The 19,779-nt window shown below is 32.0% G+C and overlaps 1 protein-coding gene across 1 annotated transcript in view; it reads right to left on the bottom strand.

The window, feature by feature from the left end:
- The window catches only part of KaiR1D (Kainate-type ionotropic glutamate receptor subunit 1D), a 1,638,136-nt gene that overhangs the window by 1,558,880 nt on the left and 59,477 nt on the right, over nucleotides 1-19,779 (bottom strand). Inside the window, exons 5-6 of the mRNA XM_089592467.1 lie at nucleotides 8,046-8,416; nucleotides 7,281-7,934 (exon numbers count right to left, since the gene is read on the bottom strand). Coding sequence (XP_089448593.1) covers nucleotides 7,281-7,934; nucleotides 8,046-8,416 — 1,025 coding nt within the window. The remainder of the gene's footprint in view (nucleotides 1-7,280; nucleotides 7,935-8,045; nucleotides 8,417-19,779) is intronic.

The following is a 19,779-nucleotide window of genomic DNA, read 5'->3' as shown; positions in this document are numbered from 1 at the left end:
CTTGAACAAAAACTAATGTCATTTCGTTTTTCGCGTGGTGTCTGAACGTTTTTGCAAGTACAGGGATAAGTTCTTATTGGAGAAGTAAACGAGTTACCAAGTACACACTGCAGTAAGCCTGTGTAAAAGGGCCAGTTCAAATAGGCCAATAACTAATTTTGGTGTTGTATAGGTTTTATAGGGCCAAAATCTTCATAATTTTTTTACAAGTCATTCGAAGGTTGATAATATTGCGATTCATTTGATTTTTGCAACAGTTTTACAGATGAATCAGTGGAGTCGTTATTTTTGTACTAAAGAGCTGGTGTGATCCTATTTTTCCGTCTGATTTAAACTACTTTAAAAAATTTTTGTGTCACAAATAATATATAACAATAAGATATAGTATCGCAATTGTGCATGTTGGGATTATTATTTTCAACTTGCTCTGTACTATTTTGGTTCGGCTGGAAATATGTAAATATTTCTTGTCTGTTTTACTAGTGTACTGGTATATTTGCTCTTGTTGTAGGGTGAAACTTCGAAATAAGGTACACGTGTGATTTCTGATAATACATGGTAACATTAGTGTTCAAGTAAAACATTTTTCCAATTTTTCCCCCTCCTAAGGCAACCTGTAAGGCAGTGGCAAAGGTTTTTGGTACATTTGACATTGTTTTGGGCCTTGAATTCGTCGAGAAGACTGCACATCAATGCTTTACGGCCAATCAATCAAGATATAACTTGGAGTTAGGCTGTTGATGTTCAGGAATGTTGTTAGAAGTGGCCTCTATTTTAGCTGTTCTAGCATCTTCATTATTAAGTTAAAAGATTATCTCGTGAAAATCGTAAACAGTTTTCTCCTTTTTTCTTTCAGAATCATTGATATTGGTAATGTATTAACTTTAGCCTTAGAAACAGCGACTAGTACCCTAAAATGTTTTATAAGATCATCTTATGTCTTTATTAATAATTCGTTTTGACAACTTCTTGCCCTACCCTTAAGCCTGGAAATGACTGTTCTTAAACACATAACATCTTTTGCATTTAAAATAAGGGACATAGAATTCTGTATATTTTGCAAGTGATTCTTAGGTGAAAATTGGAGAAAATCGAAAACGAAATAAAATTGTAGAAAAATAGAAAAATTTCGATTTGGTGAAAGCATAATCTCAGTAAAACAAAAATCTTTGTTTTTCACAAACAAAACTAACTTATTGTGTTCAAACTTATATAAGTAAAGGGCAGAACTTGTTGATTTATTCTACAAACATGTAAATTTAGAATTTGTTCGTCAGAAACAAGCCGTCGGCTGAAAGCCCTTATTTGCTTTACTAACAGTACACTTTTCTTTTAAATTGTTGACTTAGCGTTGTGGTGTTAGGTCTTACTAAATGGCATGTGTTCAGGTGTGTTATTGTGACATATGCGAGCAAGCTTTAACCTACTGTTTGGATTTATATCTTTTGTAATGCAACCATAGCGTATCATACTCGTCTTTTTATCTCACGTCTTTGCAAAACCCTTTCTTATACGTTGTCTATTGCAATTTTTCTTTATATTTAACTTATCTATTCCAGTCAGAATAATGCGTCTATTAAGTAGAATTTTAATTATAAGAATATTTTATAGAGTTAAGTAATTGGAATATTTCTAAATTAAGAAAGTAAGTCTTATCAACAATTAAGTTATATTTTATCTAATGATTTATTTAAATAATAAAGGCAGGAAATAGTTGATTTTACAAAAAAATAAGCCATAAAGTTCAGACTCGCATTTACAATTTTCATACAATTTACAGTTTTTCTTAACTTAACTTACTTCTATGATCCTTGGTTTGCCGCTGCTTATGCGCACGCAGTCGCAAGATCTTACAAGGTTGAACGCAACAATAATTCTAATCCTACACAAGAGTTCTAGTGGCAATGACAATTATTATGCTGCTGCTTGTTACGTCAGAACCCACATTACCGGTCTTTTCTTTCCTGTTCCATTTTGATTTTTTTTCTAAGCAAGTTTACAGTGGCCTGTTTTACTTGAGCTAAAAGATGCAACAGAACTCACTCTTGACTCTGTATAGATACTTAGGAGCACTTAATGAAAGATAAAAGGCAAAAGTTACTATGTGCTAAAAGTTTTCATACTCTTGCATTTACGAAGGACTCGTCAAATTGGGGATCCAAACGATCAATCAGAGCTTAACCGAACTAATGTCAATTGAAACGAGCACAGACGTGGTACAATAATTACACAGTAATTGATGGTTAAGGAAAAATGGGTAAGCTTTCGCTTTCAAAAGTTTAAAAATGAGACTTTGTGTTTTAAAGTAATAAATAATAAGTATATGACATGGGATGTTGCACCGTAATACTTTTTTTGTAATCGTTCTTCTATTTAGTATCCAAATATTAATAGCAAACACACTTAACTAACGTAGTTTTACTTGTTCCAATATTTGTTTTTACTGACTTCGTCCACAATATTGTCTAAAAAAAATCAAATTTATATTTATAATTAAATTTGCCTGTCACATCATTTCATATAAGTATAATTTTATACTTGGGTACCTAAGTACCCACTATCTACTGGTTTTAAACAGTATTTACATTTTTATGTGCAAGTTAAACTATTTGAGGCTTCATTGAGTCGTGATAAACAACTTTTTTTTTTAAATATGTAAAAAAAAAAATGCTAACTCTACTTTTATAGGGGTCATCGTTGTGTAATACGTGTTAAAGGTTAAGTGCATTTAAGATCCAAACTGACAGTACATTCTTTTTTCTGTAACAGAGAGTTTCATCAGTGAATGTACTAGAGCAATTTGGTCCTCTGTTTTCTTTATTTACGTTAAATTTTTTTACAAATGTGCTATTTTACATTACTACATCTTATAAACTATAGAGGTAGCCCTACAAAGACTTAAATCAGCTTCTTAAAATGGTTAGATTTAATATTTTAATAATTTTAATCTGTTATGTGAAGTAATAAAACAAGTGTTTCATAATTTTGTTTGAAAATTCTATTAAAAAAAAAGTATCACTTTAACAGCCTTTAGTTTCCACTGCACTAGGAGAGTAAAAGTCTTTATTTACAGTGTATACATTTTTTTGAGTGATACAATAAAGATATACTTAGTAAATATTCATTAATTAAAAATTTTCAGTGTTAAGTACTATGTTTTTAATAATATAGTTCTGTAAAACAACTGACTAAAATTTAAATCCCAGCCAAAGATTGTGTTTTACCCCATACGCACTGCAATCGGTCAGCCACCTAACTGCAAGAAAGGGGTGCAGGTTGCGATACTCAGCTGCCTCGGCTGTTACAACGCAACTTGCTTAATTTTGTTTTTTTGCCTTTCTTCTAATGGAATTGATAAAATGCTTTGGCAGTCTGATGCAGAAATATACGAAGATAGTGCACAAATTTTTTAACAATAAAAAATTTTTATATTAGTCCAGTATTGCCAAAAACATTAAATTCGTGTATCTCGGCTTAAGAGTGAGCTAGAGCATTTTTTTTCTTGTGTTTCTTATGAGAAGTACAATGACGTTAGTTGAAAAAGTAAGCATACAAAATTGACTGAGATATTTGCAGTTGTTTAAGTTGCAAACAAAATTTTTTAGTCGTAATCATCAAAATTCCCAAAAAAACATTTTTGTATTACTTATCACCATTACTAATATTACAAACAATACTTTTATCAAAAATAAATGGTAATAAGCTGACTGTACATTTTTTTATAACACTTGATGGCTACACTTTAAAAAATAAATTTAAAAAAAACTACCAATTACATTAGTTTGCACTTTTACCAGTCACCATTTTTTAGTTAACTCAATACTTATATTTATTTACGGTAACGTCCAAAGAAAATGTATGATTTTTTTTTTGTTTTAAGTAAATAGAAAGTTCTTCGGTACTTAAAACTTTTTTTCTCTTTTTTTTGACGTTAACGTGTCATTACCAATTAATAATGGATTTGCAAAAGTATATATTTTATAGAAAAATTTATGAACTAGAGATTGGTGGTGAAAAATTTTTTAAAGAGCAATAGCAGTGGAGATATAAGCAAGAAACTAAATAAAAAATTTTTTTTAATAGTTGTTGTTATGTTTGAATAAATAAAGAGAGCTATTGTATTAATAAGTTTATTAATAAAGGTGGGAAACATATCGACTACAGGCGTCTGCGAGGTATACATGGCATACTCTAGGCCTTACAATTGATACGTGCGATCGGTCTCGCAGTCGGCCATACTCTGGCTTTGCTTTACAATCTCTCGCTCGGTTCTTCCTTACGCACACATAGTAATAGCAGCTCATAAGCATACCAATACATCACAATCTCCTCTCCTTTTAATGAATACAAGTTTTATTTCTGCTTCGCTTTTCAGCCAAATGCTTTGACGCTCTTCGAGTCACTGTTATCTCGGGTTGAGGTTTTTCAAGGCTACCCTTGTAAGGGTCGCTTATCTCTCGATATTTATACATTTGATCAATATGTCTTTTCCATACTTTTCCTGGACAAACCTCCACCTCAAAATTAACAGGTGACAACTGAGCTTTAACTACGGCGATAATTTTTTTATTAGAATTTGTAGTATAATCGGTCACTCAGACTCTTTCCCCCTCCTTAAACTTAACATTACGTGACCCTTTGTAATTTAACGTTTGTTGTAGCTGTGCGTTTTAATTTTATCATTTACGTTCGGCCTTGCACAGTCAAGTTTAATTTTAATTTCTCGTCTAAATATAAAAAAAAGCGGGTGATCTCCCCGTTGAGCAGTGTTCTGTACTGCGGTAATCGAACAGAAATTTTGCTACGGCATTTTTCAATTTTTTTCCTGATTTTATCATTTTATTTACATTTCTTTTAAATATACCCACAAAATTTTCGGCACCTCCGTTGGTGGCCGGGTGATAAGGAGCTGAAAACGTGTGCTTTACACCATTTTGTTCCATAAATGAGGCAAAGCCACTACTCGTATATTGACGCCCGTTATCTGTTATTAAGTGGCCTGGTAAGCCAAAACGAGAAAAAACTTCCTCAAACCGCGCTATGGTATTCTCCGCTCGTATATTATTTTTCATATCATAAATTTCTGGCCATTTACTATAAGCATCAATTATTATCAGAAACATGTGCCCATGAAATGTACCCAAAAAATCGCTGTGAACTCTGCTCCAACATTTATTGGGCATAGGCCAAGGACTCAGCGGTGTTTTAGGTTAAGCTTTTCGTTTCTGCATACAAACTTTACACGTAGCAACCAATTCCTCTAATTGATTATCTATACCCGGCCACCATACGTAAGATCGCGCTTTCATTTTCATCTTTATGCTACCAAAGTGAGATTCATGTAGGTCGTTAAGTATTTTTACTCTGAGGCTATTGGGTATAATCACCCTATAACCCCAAAGTAAACAATCTTTTTCAGTGTAAAGTTCGTTTTTTTTTACATAATACTCTTGCTCTTCTTCAGTAGGGTTTTCTCATATTGGCCAATTATCTTTTACATATTTAACAATTTTACTTAAAATGTTATCTTTTTTCGTTTCATTTGCTATTATCTTAGCAGTAATAATTTTTACTTCTTCTTCAATGTAATTAATCACTCAAAAACTCTCACTGAAAATTTGCATATCATCATTTACTGGCAATCTAGATAAAGCATCGCAGTTCCCATTCTTTTTAGTGTTTACATATTCAATTTTATAAGTAAAGTGAGATAGAAAATAGGCCCATTGTTGAAGTTGACTTGCTACCATTGAAGGTATTTCTTGACTTGGTCCTAAAATATACACCAAAGGCTTGTGATCTGTTTTTAAAATCACTTCGTGACCAAATACGTAGTTATAAAATTTTTTAAAGCCAAAAACTATGGCAGCTGCTTCCTTATCAATAATGGCTCTATTTTTTTCTTTCTCCAGAATTACTTTCGACGCAAAAGCAATGGGTCTTTCCTCTCCGTTTGGGTATCTGTGCGATAAAATTGCCGAAAGCCCATATTGAGACGCATCGCATGCAAGTACAAGCTCTTGCGTAGAATAGTAGTTTGTTAAGCCCTTTGTTGATGTTATTTCGTTTTTTAACAAGATGTAAAGCCTTACAACACTGCGCATTCCAAACAAAATCAGTATTTTTTGTTAAATCATACAAAGGTTTTAACTTTGATGCGTGATCGGGTGAAAAACGCTCGTAGTAAGTCACAAGTTCTAAGAATGATAATAATTGTTTTTTATTTTTCGGTATCGGTGCATGCAAAATAGCCTCAACCTTTTTTTTTGAAGTACAAAGTTTTTCACTGTGAATTACAAAACCTAATAATTCTAATTCTTGTTTCGCAAAATCACATTTATTTACATTCACTTTAAAGCCAAAACTCTCCAATCTATGCAAAACCTTATAATGCGTGTTGATATGTTCTTCATCATTTTTTCCCGTGACATATATATTATCTAGGTAAACTGCAATTTGTCCCTTAAGATCACTTAAGCAATTTTCCATTATTTTTTAAAATTCTCCCGGACCTGATACCACTCCCTCTGGTAATTTCGTGTAGCGAAATAAACCTACATGAGTAATAATAGTTAATAAATCACGCGAGTTTGGATGCACCGGTATTTGCATATATGCGTGCGTTAGATCAATCTGTGAAATTTTTTTTCCACCTTGTAACTTTTCAAAAATATCATCAAGAGTAGGTAAAGGATGTCTATTTACAATCAAACATGGGTTCACAGTTAACTTAGAATTTTCGCAAATACGTATGATTTTATCAGCCTTCATAATCGGTAGAATAGGAGTAGCCCATTCACTCGTATTTACTCTTTCAATATGCCCTAACTTTTCTAATCTTTTTAGTTCTTCTTCAACTTTAATTTTCAAAGCAAACGGTACGTGTCGAAGTTTACAGGCTTTCGGTACTGCCTTATCTTTTAAAACTAATTTAACACTGGCTTTATTGAAACAACCAACTCCCTCGCTAAACAATCTTGGATAATCTCTTATTACTTGTAAGTATAAGCCTGTTGATGGAATACGACTTTCAAATCTCGTAACAAACCTACTGGTTCTACTTTTAAATTATATGCTTTTATCGCAAACGAACTTTTACAAATTTTTACATTTGAAAAATATTTATTTTTTGTTTCGTCAGAAATAATACTGCAAAACGAATCTGTATTAACTTGCATTTTAAGCCCAACCGAATTTACGTTTACATTTAAATACATTGGTGAGCGTGCCGCTTTGTTTTTATTCGTTAAATTATTAGTACTATAAACATTACTGCTTACTTCTAACTTATGAAACTCGCTAACGTCATCTACTTCTTCTTCTTCTTCTTCTTCTTCTTCGCTCGTATTATTGTTCGTGTCTTCTTCCTCTTCCGTTCGCAAATGTTGTACTCTTCTATTCGGACCCCTACATGCCGCTGCGATATGTCCTTGCCGGTTACACTTTCTACATGTTTGGTATCGATGCCTACAATCTCTGCCGATGTGTCCTTGTTTCCCACAACAATAACAAATAATTTCTTCTTGTGTACTTTTCTTCACCACATGCTTCTCACCACTTGCACGCTTACCATCCTTTATGGTATTCCTGTATTGACCTCTAAACTTACTTTTATTTTTGATTAGGTGTAATTCACTTTGCTGCCCGCCTACGTGGAACATTCTATCTGATGATGTAGCATCTTTCTCTGCTTTCTCGCATGCTAATGCTATTTTGTACGCTTTATCATTTGTTAATTTTTCTTCTTTAAATAATTCCGTTTTTGTTGCATGATCACTCAAACCACATATAAGTTGATCTCGTAATGCCGTCTCAACTGCCGTGAAATTACAGTTTAACGACAATTCTTTTAAACGGGCTACAAAGTCCGACAACGATTCCGTGACTGCTTGTTTTGCCGCGTAAAATTTACACCTCTCCATAGATTGGGATGGCTTCAGGCATAAATGGTTTGTTAAAAGCTTTACAACATCATCAAACTGTTTGTCTTTCAGTTTTTCGGGATGACATAAATTTCTTGCTAACTTATACGTATCTGCACTCACTCGTGTCAACAAAATGGCTGCCTTCTTTTTGCTATCTGTTACATTATTGGCCGTAAAGTACAGATCTAAACGTTCAACGAATGTTTCCCAATCGTCTTTGCCTAATTCGAATTCAAGTTTTATTTTCGAGTCTATCGTTGCCATTTCATTAGCTATACTTTCACTAGTCTCAACACTTTGAACTTTTTTCTCTTCGAGAGAGTTAAAATATCTTAATAGCTTATATTTTAATCTGTTCGTAGAGTCTTTAACACCAAATTTAACACCCACACATTCTAAACGAACATATAACTCTTCTCTTGATAACTGTTCTACTTCCGTTATATCTTCATCCGACATTAGCTTTTTGCACACCTTCACAGTTCTGAATCCTCGTCGCCAATTGATATGTTTAAATAAATAAAGAGATCTATTGTATTAATAAGTTTATTAACAAAGGTAGGAAACAGATCGACTACAGGCGCGTGCGAGGTATACGTGGCATACTCTAGGCCTTACAATTGATACGTGCGATCGGTCTAGCAGTCGGCCATACTCTGGCTTCGCTTTACAATCCCTCGCTCGGTTCTTCCTTACGCACACATAGTAATAGCAGCTCATAAGCATACCAATACATCACAGTTGTAAAATCAATAAATGCAGCAAGATTTTAATTTGGACCAAATTATTTTTCATGTACTTTTGAGAAAATTATAAAGGGGAATAAATAATCGTTTCTCTGCTGTAAATCATGAGATTTAATTTTTTTTTTGTCCACGAGCAATGAACTATTCCTAATTAGAGTCCTAAAAGTTTACTTACTACACCAAAGAAAGGGAAAAAATAATTGGTGGTATCAGATATTGTTTACGGATATTACACAGTAGTAACGTACAAAATACATACTCATAAGGTAAATTATAACAATCAACTACTTCGTTAAAAAAATAGTATTAAACTAATCTCTGATATCCTAATGAACATTATAGTAAATATTTTTTTCAGAATATTTAAGATAATTCTTACTTTGCTTAAATTACACACTTTTTTTTTAACTTAGTGTCTGTTGAAACTAAATATAGTAAATGCTTTTCAATATTTGTGTGATTGCAAATTATTTGCTGTTAAAGATTTAAAATACTTCCTGTTTAACTAAGTACACAACATTTGTATGAATAATGTAAGATAATAGAGTAAAACGTAGCACTATAAAGATCTTGTGATGGTTTCCATACTGAAATGTATTTGACGTTTCCTATAAATTCTACTAGTTGCAGACAAATATGTTTATACATGAGTTAAAAGAAGAATAATCTAAACTTTTGAAAGCTACTCTGTAGAAATTTCGTTTGTGTGAATAAAATTTTTTAATTAGTAAAAGATATAATGCAGCTCAGACGTTTTGATAATACATCGTTTGGCTTAACTTTCATTTGATAGATGTCAGCACTCTTTCTATAATTTAGTTAAACCTGCTTTTTACGAATTTGCTTAAAATTAACTAAGCCACAGTAGCAGTTCTATGTTTTACTCAAAGTTCTTTCCTTTTTGTCAGACTGTTAAATTACTGGTAGTATTTTGAGGGTAATTCCTTACTTTAAAATGGTTTATAATAATAGGTGCAACAAATCAGTCTTCATCCAACTATATAATAAGAATCTTATAATAGCGTTTGAAAAGCTGTAAGTCTTCAATATTTTATCTACGTTAAGGTGCGCAACTTATTTTATTTTTTACGTTTAATTTTGAAATAAAAAAAAAAGTTTAAAGCACAAACAACGATAACTTTGATTATACTTCCAAGTATACTTTAAATTGACTTACCTATTTTAATTACATCAGGTAGTGCAGTGCAGTATACAAAAATCATTAAGAAAATCAGTTTACGCAAATACATTGCAAGATGTTTAAATACTGATGTTATCTGAAACAAAAGTTGGAATAATTAGATTTTTAATGTTAATATTAATTTGAAAAAGTTTCTTTTTTTTTTTTATTTCACACATGATTCGAGGAAAAATAGAGCTTATATTATTTTTCTTAGTTATGTTACAACTTATTTTTGAAAGTAACTTCTTATTATTTAATTAAAATTTAACATTTTTGTTATGCCCTAGCACTTGAAGAACTGAACGTGTATAAAAAAAAAAAGAAAAACAATTTTTTGATGATAACTGTGTATAACCAGTCTTATGAAGAAAATTTTTGCGACTTATTCCTCTGCCCCATTCAGCTAGTATGAGATTCCTTGTAATGCGTAATTTTGATATTTCTGTATAATTTGCAAAATCAACTCGTTTTTTCAGGTATACAAACCTTTTTACGTTATTAGGAAACTCAGAAAATACTCAAAACTTTTAAAACGAAGGTTGGACGGTATTTTCTAGTTGCAAGGTCAACATAAAAAAAGTAATTGCGTTTACTACGAACTTGAAAGGAATTTCTTGAAATTTTTTGACTTAGTTACTTACAGTTGTTAATGACTGCCATTATTAATCGTAAAAAACAGAGAAATAAACTACCTCTCACGGGTGAGAAAGGGAGTAAAAAAAAACAACGGCAGCTAATTTTCTTCTGAGCTCCTTTTTACCAACGCCTTTCACTTTTTATGTCATTTGTACTATGATGCAAATATTATAATAATAAATAACTAAGTGTTACGCATTGTTTGATACATAAAAGATGTAAGCGTTTATATTTGTAACTACCGTACTTACTTGTCGAACGGAGACAATAAAATAGTAAGCTTATTAAGGTACAGATATATATATATATATATATATATATATATATATATATATATATATATATAAGAAACATACACTGTAGGTACATAAGGCAACAAACTAAGCTGGTTGTTTTTGAACTTGCGTAGCAATTAAAAGTAAGACTTTTTTTTTTAAATTATATTTTCTTCATCATAAGGATCATTTTTGTAGATGATGTATGTACTTCTTCTGACAACAAACTATTTTTACAGTTCTAAGTACCATAAGGAAATATATTGTTCTTCCAACAAAATTAATGTTTGAATTTGTAATTACGTGCAGGTACAATTAAAATATAAACATGTATTACTTATGAGTTGATTATTCCTAACTTTGAAAGATCGTTGGGTCTCTTCTTTGTATGACGCAGAGTAATTTTTTCAAGAAAATTGTTACACTTAATTAGTTTTTTGCTATTTTATTCTATATTGTTTAATTTCTTATTGACAAAGAAATTAATAAAAAGTCATATAATTTTCAAATTTTACAAACTGCTTTGTACCATTTTGTAACTAACAAAGTTCTTATTTTGTTAATGCACAATCTGGACAAAGTTTTCTTTTTGAAAAAGTATTTTTAATTTCTTCTACTTATTGTTACATTTTTGTTGATACATTCAAATAGATTAACTTTTTTTTACTCAAACCTTATGTAGCTTGGCAATGTTTTTAATGTGAAATTGTTTTTTAGACGATAATATTACTTTCTTGGTACACTATAACTGTATCTTTGTTTTCTAACTGATTGGATGGCATTAAAAAATTTTTTTTAAATGTCCAAAGCACATAGAACTATATTACTAAGCAAAGGTTTCAACTATAAGGGGTCATTCTTGAGTTACGTAGGGATAACTTCTAATTTTTTTACCCCCCCTCCTCCCGCTATGTCGATATGTAAGAATACATGAGATTCCGTAAACCTCTTTTTCCCATATTATGTGAAGTGCTGAGTAAAAATTTTCTAGAAAACAATCAATAATTCTTACTCATACCTAACGAATTAGTCTTTGAGAAATACAACTAATAATTTAAAATAATATTTTAGAAAATTTTAAAGTATGATATAAAATTACTAACTAATAATCAACAAGATATATCTTATTAACATCTCATAACAAGTGACTAGATATAAATCTATTCTAAAAGAACGAATCACTCGCACACTAAATAAGTGTGTACAGTTAAAATCGTTAATCGTCCAAGCTAACTGGGCTCATTAGCCATGTTTTCCACTCATCAAAGGCAATTAGAAGATCATTAGATGTTTTCAAAGATGGTACTTCTTCTAGCACAACCATCAGCACTTTAATAACCTCTAACCCCTTGATATTTCCACTTTTGGTTGGTGGATGCATTAAACTACACAGAACTTTTTACCACGTTAAGCTATTTTGGTTGTTACATGTCAGAAGTATCTACGGCTGTTCTTGGAGTATTGTGTTAAGAATTGCTGCAGTAAATAAATACTACGGTTATCGTTATCTGCAACCGTTGTTGATGCAAAGTATAAACTACACGTCTGTAATGAAATAAGAAAAAAATAAAATTTATGCTCATGTTCGCATTTATGTTATAAACAAGTTCTATAGTAAATCGAAAATACCTTGCACATTATGCTCCTAGGCTCCATGTTGACCTGCACTGTAGGACATAAGAAATCGTAGGGTATGTTCTTATCAAAAGCAGAAGTTGGCAGTTGAACAACCATAGACTATAAAAGAGGCTATAAATGAGCCTTATACAGTGCATAATGCTCTGAGACATCGCAATCGTCCTCTATCGAGATACTGAATAAATTATGCAGGTGGTGGGAGAAATTTATTTTCTTAATTGTGGCATATTTTTACGCAACAATTAACATTACCGCATTTGACAACCAGAAGATTCAAATACAATAATAATACAAAATTATTACTAAAATATGAAATTAATACATTTATAATACAAAGTTATTTTTAAATATTGTTCATTGGTTTGCAAGTAATACTGGGACTCCCTGATGTGTATAGATTATGACGCTGCATTAACTAGCTAAGCTATTGTTATTTTAGCAATTGAACTCTGATATCACGTGATTACATGGAAAGTATATGTTACTAACTTGACCCAAAGATGTTTTTTTAAGAAAATATTTTTAATTTCTCCTACTTATTGCTATATTTTTGTTGATACATTTAAATGGATAAACTCTTTTTTACTCAAACCTTACATAGCTTGGCAATGTTTCTAATGTAAAATTGTTTTCTAGACCATCATATTACTTTCTCGGTACACTAAAACTGTATATTTGTTTTCTAACTGATCGGATGGCATAAAAAATTTTCTTAAAATGTCCAGAGTACATAGAACTATATTACTAAGCAAACGTTCCAACTATAAGGGGACATTCTTGAGTTACGTAGGGATAATTAATATCTTTTTTACCCCCCCTCCTCCCATTATGTTAATATGTAAGGATACATGAGATTCCGTAGATCTCTTTTTCCCATATTACGCGAAGTGTTGAGTCAAAATTTTCTAGAAAACAATCAATGATTCCTACTTATACCTAACGAATTAGTCTTTTAGAAATGCAACTCATACTTGAAAATAATATTTTAGTGTATATTAGTAATATAAAATTTTTTTTTTTAATTGTAGCATATTTTTCCGCTACAATTAACTTTACCGCATTTGACAACTAGAAAATTCAAGTACAATAATATTACAAAAATATAACAAAAATATGTAATTAATACTTTTATCATAAATACAAAGTTATTTTTGAATATTATTCTTTGGTCTGCAAATAATACTGGGACTCCCTGATGTGTATAGATTACCACGCTGCATTAACTATCTAAGTTTAACTCTCATATCACGTGATTACAGAGAAAGTATCTTTTACTAACTTGATCTAAGGATTCATGAAAGCCCTACTAGCAGCTTTAAAATATCTCAGCTCAGGCTCTGGATCAAATTTTTTTCCTCGTAAATCCAAATGCAGTGCATATGTATCATAAGGTCAAACAACTTTCATTAGTTGCTTGCCTATAAGTGCCATTTTGCGCTCAACATGTACTACGTCCTGGATCATTTGTTACCACAAGTACAATATCTAAATTATAAGTTTGAAAATGTTGAGCAGCAAAGGTGATTGTTTCAAGCAATCTGTAAAACAAGAACAAACTGAGATTCATTTACCAAACGCGATAGCATTTATCAGTAACTTAAATCAAATTTTTTTATTAGGATTCTTATCAAAAGCCACGATCGCTATTGGCTTGACTTAAACTTTGTTGGTTTGCAGTATTTCTAAAAAAACTAGGCAACTCAAAATGTTGTGTATCAACATCATAAGTATGAAATTCAAAGTGATCAGTGATCCGTTGGGGGCGAAATGTAAGAAAATAAATAAATACAAGTAAAGTGTATTTAAATTTTCCTGCGTTGATTTATTGATGCGCAACGTTTCGCTGACAATATGCGTCAGCCTCATCAGGCTACAAAATTAAAATTAAAAACACACAATGAGTGATCTGGAAGGCTCAAACACAAAAATACAATAAATTTTTTTTTTTTTTTTTTTTTTTTTTTGTAAATTGTTACCGCAGGTACGCGAAAATTCGTAAGTTTGGTTGACTTACTCGTCACCTGTCGTGCTGTCGACTGACAATAAATTACAACCACAAGCCAGCGCTTATATAGGCGGAGCCGCAAAGGTAGACGGCCAAGGGCGATGAACTCGATCGGGACATTTAAACTTTCGTAGTAAAGGAAGGTATGCTCTATTAAAGGAAAGCACATCCTCCTTTCTATTGATGTTGTGTTTGTCAAGTTTTATATAAAGCATTTCGGAAATAATTCTTTTTTTATAATTGGATTCTTTGTCAAGGATTTTAAAGTTATCCCAATCGAATTCATGGTCAAAATTGATTTGGTGTGCACAAACAACGGAATCGGAGTTTTTACTTTTCATATGTTCACTGATGCGGACCTCCGCCGCTCGCTTTGTTTCACCCACATATGACGCAGGACAATTTTTACAATAAAACTTATATACTACATTTGTCTGTTTATGTTTATTCGTTGTATCTTCTCCTAAGCGGACGATATGCTGCAGTTTATTGTTAATAAGAGGGTAAGTGTGAATATTGTAGGGTTTTAACATGGTTGAAATTTTTTCAAAATTATTGTCAATATATGGTAGGCCAATTTTGCAGAGAGGGTAGGTGTTTGTAGTGCTTCTGTTATGATTACTATATTTGTGTCTTTTTAATCTGACCTTTATGTTTTTATTAATAAAGTTAAAAGGGTAATTGTTTTTTATCAACAGGTTTTTCACCCTAGCAATATTCACACCGTGAAAACGTGTGCTGGCAAGTAAGATCGCCCTATCAACCAAATTAAAAACAATATTTCTCTTATAGCTAACTGGATGACCAGAAAAATAATTTAAGATTCGTCCGGAAGAAGAAGGTTTTTCAAACCAGTCAAAATTAAAATAATTAAAATTTCTTATTATCGTCAAGTCTAAAAAATTGAGTTTCTTGTCAATCTCCATTTCATATGGAAATTGTAGTTTGGGATGATATGAATAAAAAATATTTAAGATTTGGTCAATATGGTCAACCTTATTAAAAAGTAATACATCATCCACGTAACGAAAATAAAAAGATGGAATAATATTATAGTTATTTTTTAAGATGGAGAGACAATCATTTTCCAGGTCGTCCATTACAAGGTCAGCAAACAAAGGTGAAATAGGAGAACCCATTGGCGTGCCGAAAATTTGTTGATAAAAAATGTTGTCAAAAGTAAAAAAAGTATTATTGAACAAAAATTCTGTACATTGTCGAATTTCATCAACCGGGATTCGACATTTATTCATTATGGTCAGAATACGTCGATCGATGCTCCGTAGTACCAACTCTAGAGGAATATTAGTAAATAGGGAGCTGACATCTAGAGACATTAGTCTATAATTAGTAGTGGGTTTTATATTTTTTAGTTTGTTTTTCAATTCAAAGCTATTATTAATGTGTGATATTGGAACGTTGACTGACTTCTTGAGTTCATCGTAAATTACTTTTGCTAGAAAATATGTAGGGCTATTGATAAGAGAGACGATAGGACGTAAAGGGGCATCGACCTTGTGAATTTTCGGCAAGCCATAACATTTAGCTAGAGTTGTATCTGTGAGCGACAAAGCGTTGGGATGGTTTGTTCTAGAAAGGAAGCCGTTAGAGTTGAGATTCTTTAAAATGTTAGAGGTTCTCTTTTGTAGAGAGTTTAATGGGTTTTTTGAAATAATTTTATACGTCAATTTATCAGACAGTAAATTATGCATTTTTTCCGTATAGTCACTTTTTTTGAGACAAACCGTAACGTTGCCTTTGTCAGCAGAGGTGAAAAATATATCGGGATTTTTGTTTAGAAAATTTTTTGTTGATTTTAAATTTTTTGAATATTGGCGGTCCTTTCTAGAAATAGCTGGCTTTTGTTTACAAGCATTAACTAAATATTGAGATAATTTGTCACGGATTTCGGTCTTTACTCGATCGTTCGTATCGAGGTGTGATAGACCAACTTCTAGGTTTTTGATTACATTTCTGTCAGAAACTTCTGAACTTCGAAATTAGCGACATTAACACACATATTAGATTTTTGCAAAACTCAATTTCCCGTTTAAAAGATCACATCGCGTCATTAAAATTAGACTACAATATTCGTGAACGACATTATAAATTTGTCAACATCAAACAAAACACCATCTACAGAAGATCTAATCATACGTTACATAAAAAATTTAAAAAAATCTTACCGGAAACAAACACCACAACCAGTAATAATGATTCAATACACAATTTAACGAATATAGCCATTCCTAAAGATGTCGCCGAAATTGCATCACTTGGATCGAATTTCAATCTCCCAACATCTTTTCGTGAACGTGATTTTTTATGTATTATCAAAAACCTAGGAGTTGGTCTCTCACAATTCGATACGAACGATCGAGTAAAGACCGAAATCCGTGACAAATTAACTCAATATTTAGTTAATGCTTGTAAACAAAAGCCAGCTATTTCTAGAAAGGACCGCCAATATTCAAAAAATTTAAAATCAACAAAAAATTTTCTAAACAAAAATCCCGATATATTTTTCACCTCTGCTGACAAAGGCAACGTTACGGTTTGTTTCAAAAAAAGTGACTATACGGAAAAAATGCATAATTTACTGTCTGATAAATCGACGTATAAAATTAATTCAAAAAACCCATTAAACTCTCTACAAAAGAGAACCTCTAACATTTTAAAGAATCTCAACTCTAACGGCTTCCTTTCTAGAACAAACCATCCCAACGCTTTGTCGCTCACAGATACAATTCTAGCTAAATGTTATGGCTTGCCGAAAATTCACAAGGTCGATGCCCCTTTACGTCCTATCGTCTCTCTTATCAATAGCCCTACATATTTTCTAGCAAAAGTAATTTACGATGAACTCAAGAAGTCAGTCAACGTTCCAATATCACACATTAATAATAGCTTTGAATTGAAAAACAAACTAAGAAATATAAAACCCACTACTAATTATAGACTAATGTCTCTAGATGTCAGCTCCCTATTTACTAATATTCCTCTAGAGTTGGTACTACGGAGCATCGATCGACGTATTCTGACCATAATGAATAAATGTCGAATCCCGGTTGATGAAATTCGACAATGTACAGAATTTTTGTTTAATAATACTTTTTTTACTTTTGACGACATTTTTTATCAACAAATTTTCGGCACGCCAATGGGTTCTCCTATTTCACCTTTGTTTGCTGACCTTGTAATGGACGACCTGGAAAATGATTGTCTCTTCATCTTAAAAAATAACTATAATATTATTCCATCTTTTTATTTTCGTTACGTGGATGATGTATTACTTTTTATTAATGTTGACCATATTGACCAAATCTTAAATATTTTTAATTCATATCATCCCAAACTACAATTTACATATGAAATAGAGATTGACAAGAAACTTAATTTTTTAGACTTGACGATAATAAGAAATTCTAATTATTTTAATTTTGACTGGTTTGAAAAACCTTTTTCTTCTGGACGAATCTTAAATTATTTTTCTGGTCATCCAGTTAGCTATAAGAGAAATATTGTTTTTAATTTGGTTGATAGGGCGATCTTACTTGCCAGAACACGTTTTCACGGTGTGAATATTGCTAGGGTGAAAAACCTGTTGATAAAAAACAATTACCCTTTTAACTTTATTAATAAAAACATAAAGGTCAGATTGAAAAGACACAAATATAGTAATCATAACAGAAGCACTACAAACACCTACCCTCTCTGCAAAATTGGCCTACCATATATTGACAATAATTTTGAAAAAATTTCAACCATGTTAAAACCCTACAATATTCACACTTACCCTCTTATTAACAATAAACTGCAGCATATCGTCCGCTTAGGAAAAGATACAACGAATAAACATAAACAGACAAATGTAGTATATAAGTTTTATTGTAAAAATTGTCCTGCGTCATATGTGGGTGAAACAAAGCGAGCGGCGGAGGTCCACATTAGTGAACATATGAAAAGTAAAAACTCCGATTCCGTTGTTTGTGCACACCAAATCAATTTTGACCATGAATTCGATTGGGATAACTTTAAAATCCTTGACAAAGAATCCAATTATAAAAAATGAATTATTTCCGAAATGTTTTATATAAAACTCGACAAACACAACATCAATAGAAAGGAGGATGTGCTTTCCTTTAATAGAGCATACCTTCCTTTACTACGAAAGTTTAAATGTCCCGATCGAGTTCATCGCCCTTTACCGTCTACCTTTGCGGCTCCGCCTATATAAGCGCTGGCTTGTGGTTGTAATTTATTGTCAGTCGACAGCACGACAGGTGACGAGTAAGTCAACCAAACTTACGAATTTTCGCGTACCTGCAATAACAATTTACAAAAAAAAAAAAAAAAAAAAAAATTTATTGTATTTTTGTGTTTGAGCCTTCCAGATCACTCATTGTGTGTTTTTAATTTTAATTTTGTAGCCTGATGAGGCTGACGCATATTGTCAGCGAAACGTTGCGCATCAATAAATCAACGCAGGAAAATTTAAATACACTTTACTTGTATTTATTTATTTTCTTACATTTCGCCCCCAACGGATCACTGATCACTTTGAATTTCTAAATTCACCAGAGGGCACTGATATATACTAACAAATCATCATAAGTATGAGTTATTGCAGTAGCCATGGCGTAGTTTTCTTCGCAAACCATAATAAATGTCAGGCCACTTTACGTATCATTATTAGGATCTTCGTTGTTGTTTGGCATTCTAGCGTAACCTGAAGGTAAAAGCTTATTTTTTTTTACCATAAATTCGTTATCTAGAAACTGGACTCCACATTTGACGAGCAGAATTAGGGACTGCTGCTCTGCGGCAGCAGTTAATTTAATTGGCACACGAGCATTGTCATTTTAAGGCAAAAAAGCACGTTGCTCTGGTTCAAGCATTAAAGCAAGCGATTTTAAACTTCTCAGACTGGCAGAGCAGAATCTTTTATGAGAATGCTGTTTCTGCAAGTCACTGCTTGGTTTTAAGAGGCAAACAAATAATATCTTTGTATGACATTAAAGCTGTTCTGTTTAGGAATTTTAAGGAATGAGCCTAGTGTAAAAAGCAATACTTGAAATAGTAAAGCTCAGTTTTTTAACCTAAATTGCAACTGATCCAACGTTTTACATCACCTAATTTTATCAGTCTGACAGCGCTTGTGAGCTGCACTCCCATAGATAGCTGTGGCTTTTATAGCTTTAAGTAAGTCTTGCCGATTCTGTTAGTAACTAGGACATCTAGTTTGCACCTAAATGTAAATATCTACATTAGAAGAAGCAGATATTTTTAGCGTATCTATTAAGTTTTCTTGATACTTGGACTGATGTTAAACCATTTTTTTCTCATTTTCTTAAACCCACTACTACTTTGA

This window comes from Copidosoma floridanum, unplaced genomic scaffold (genome assembly GCF_036245765.1).
Source record: "Copidosoma floridanum isolate Cflo_tuat_1 unplaced genomic scaffold, Cflo_Japanese_pri ptg000017l, whole genome shotgun sequence".
Classification (NCBI taxonomy): Eukaryota; Metazoa; Arthropoda; class Insecta; order Hymenoptera; family Encyrtidae; genus Copidosoma; species Copidosoma floridanum.
Note: the sequence above shows the minus strand (reverse complement) of the source record. Positions and strands in the feature narration are given on the sequence as shown.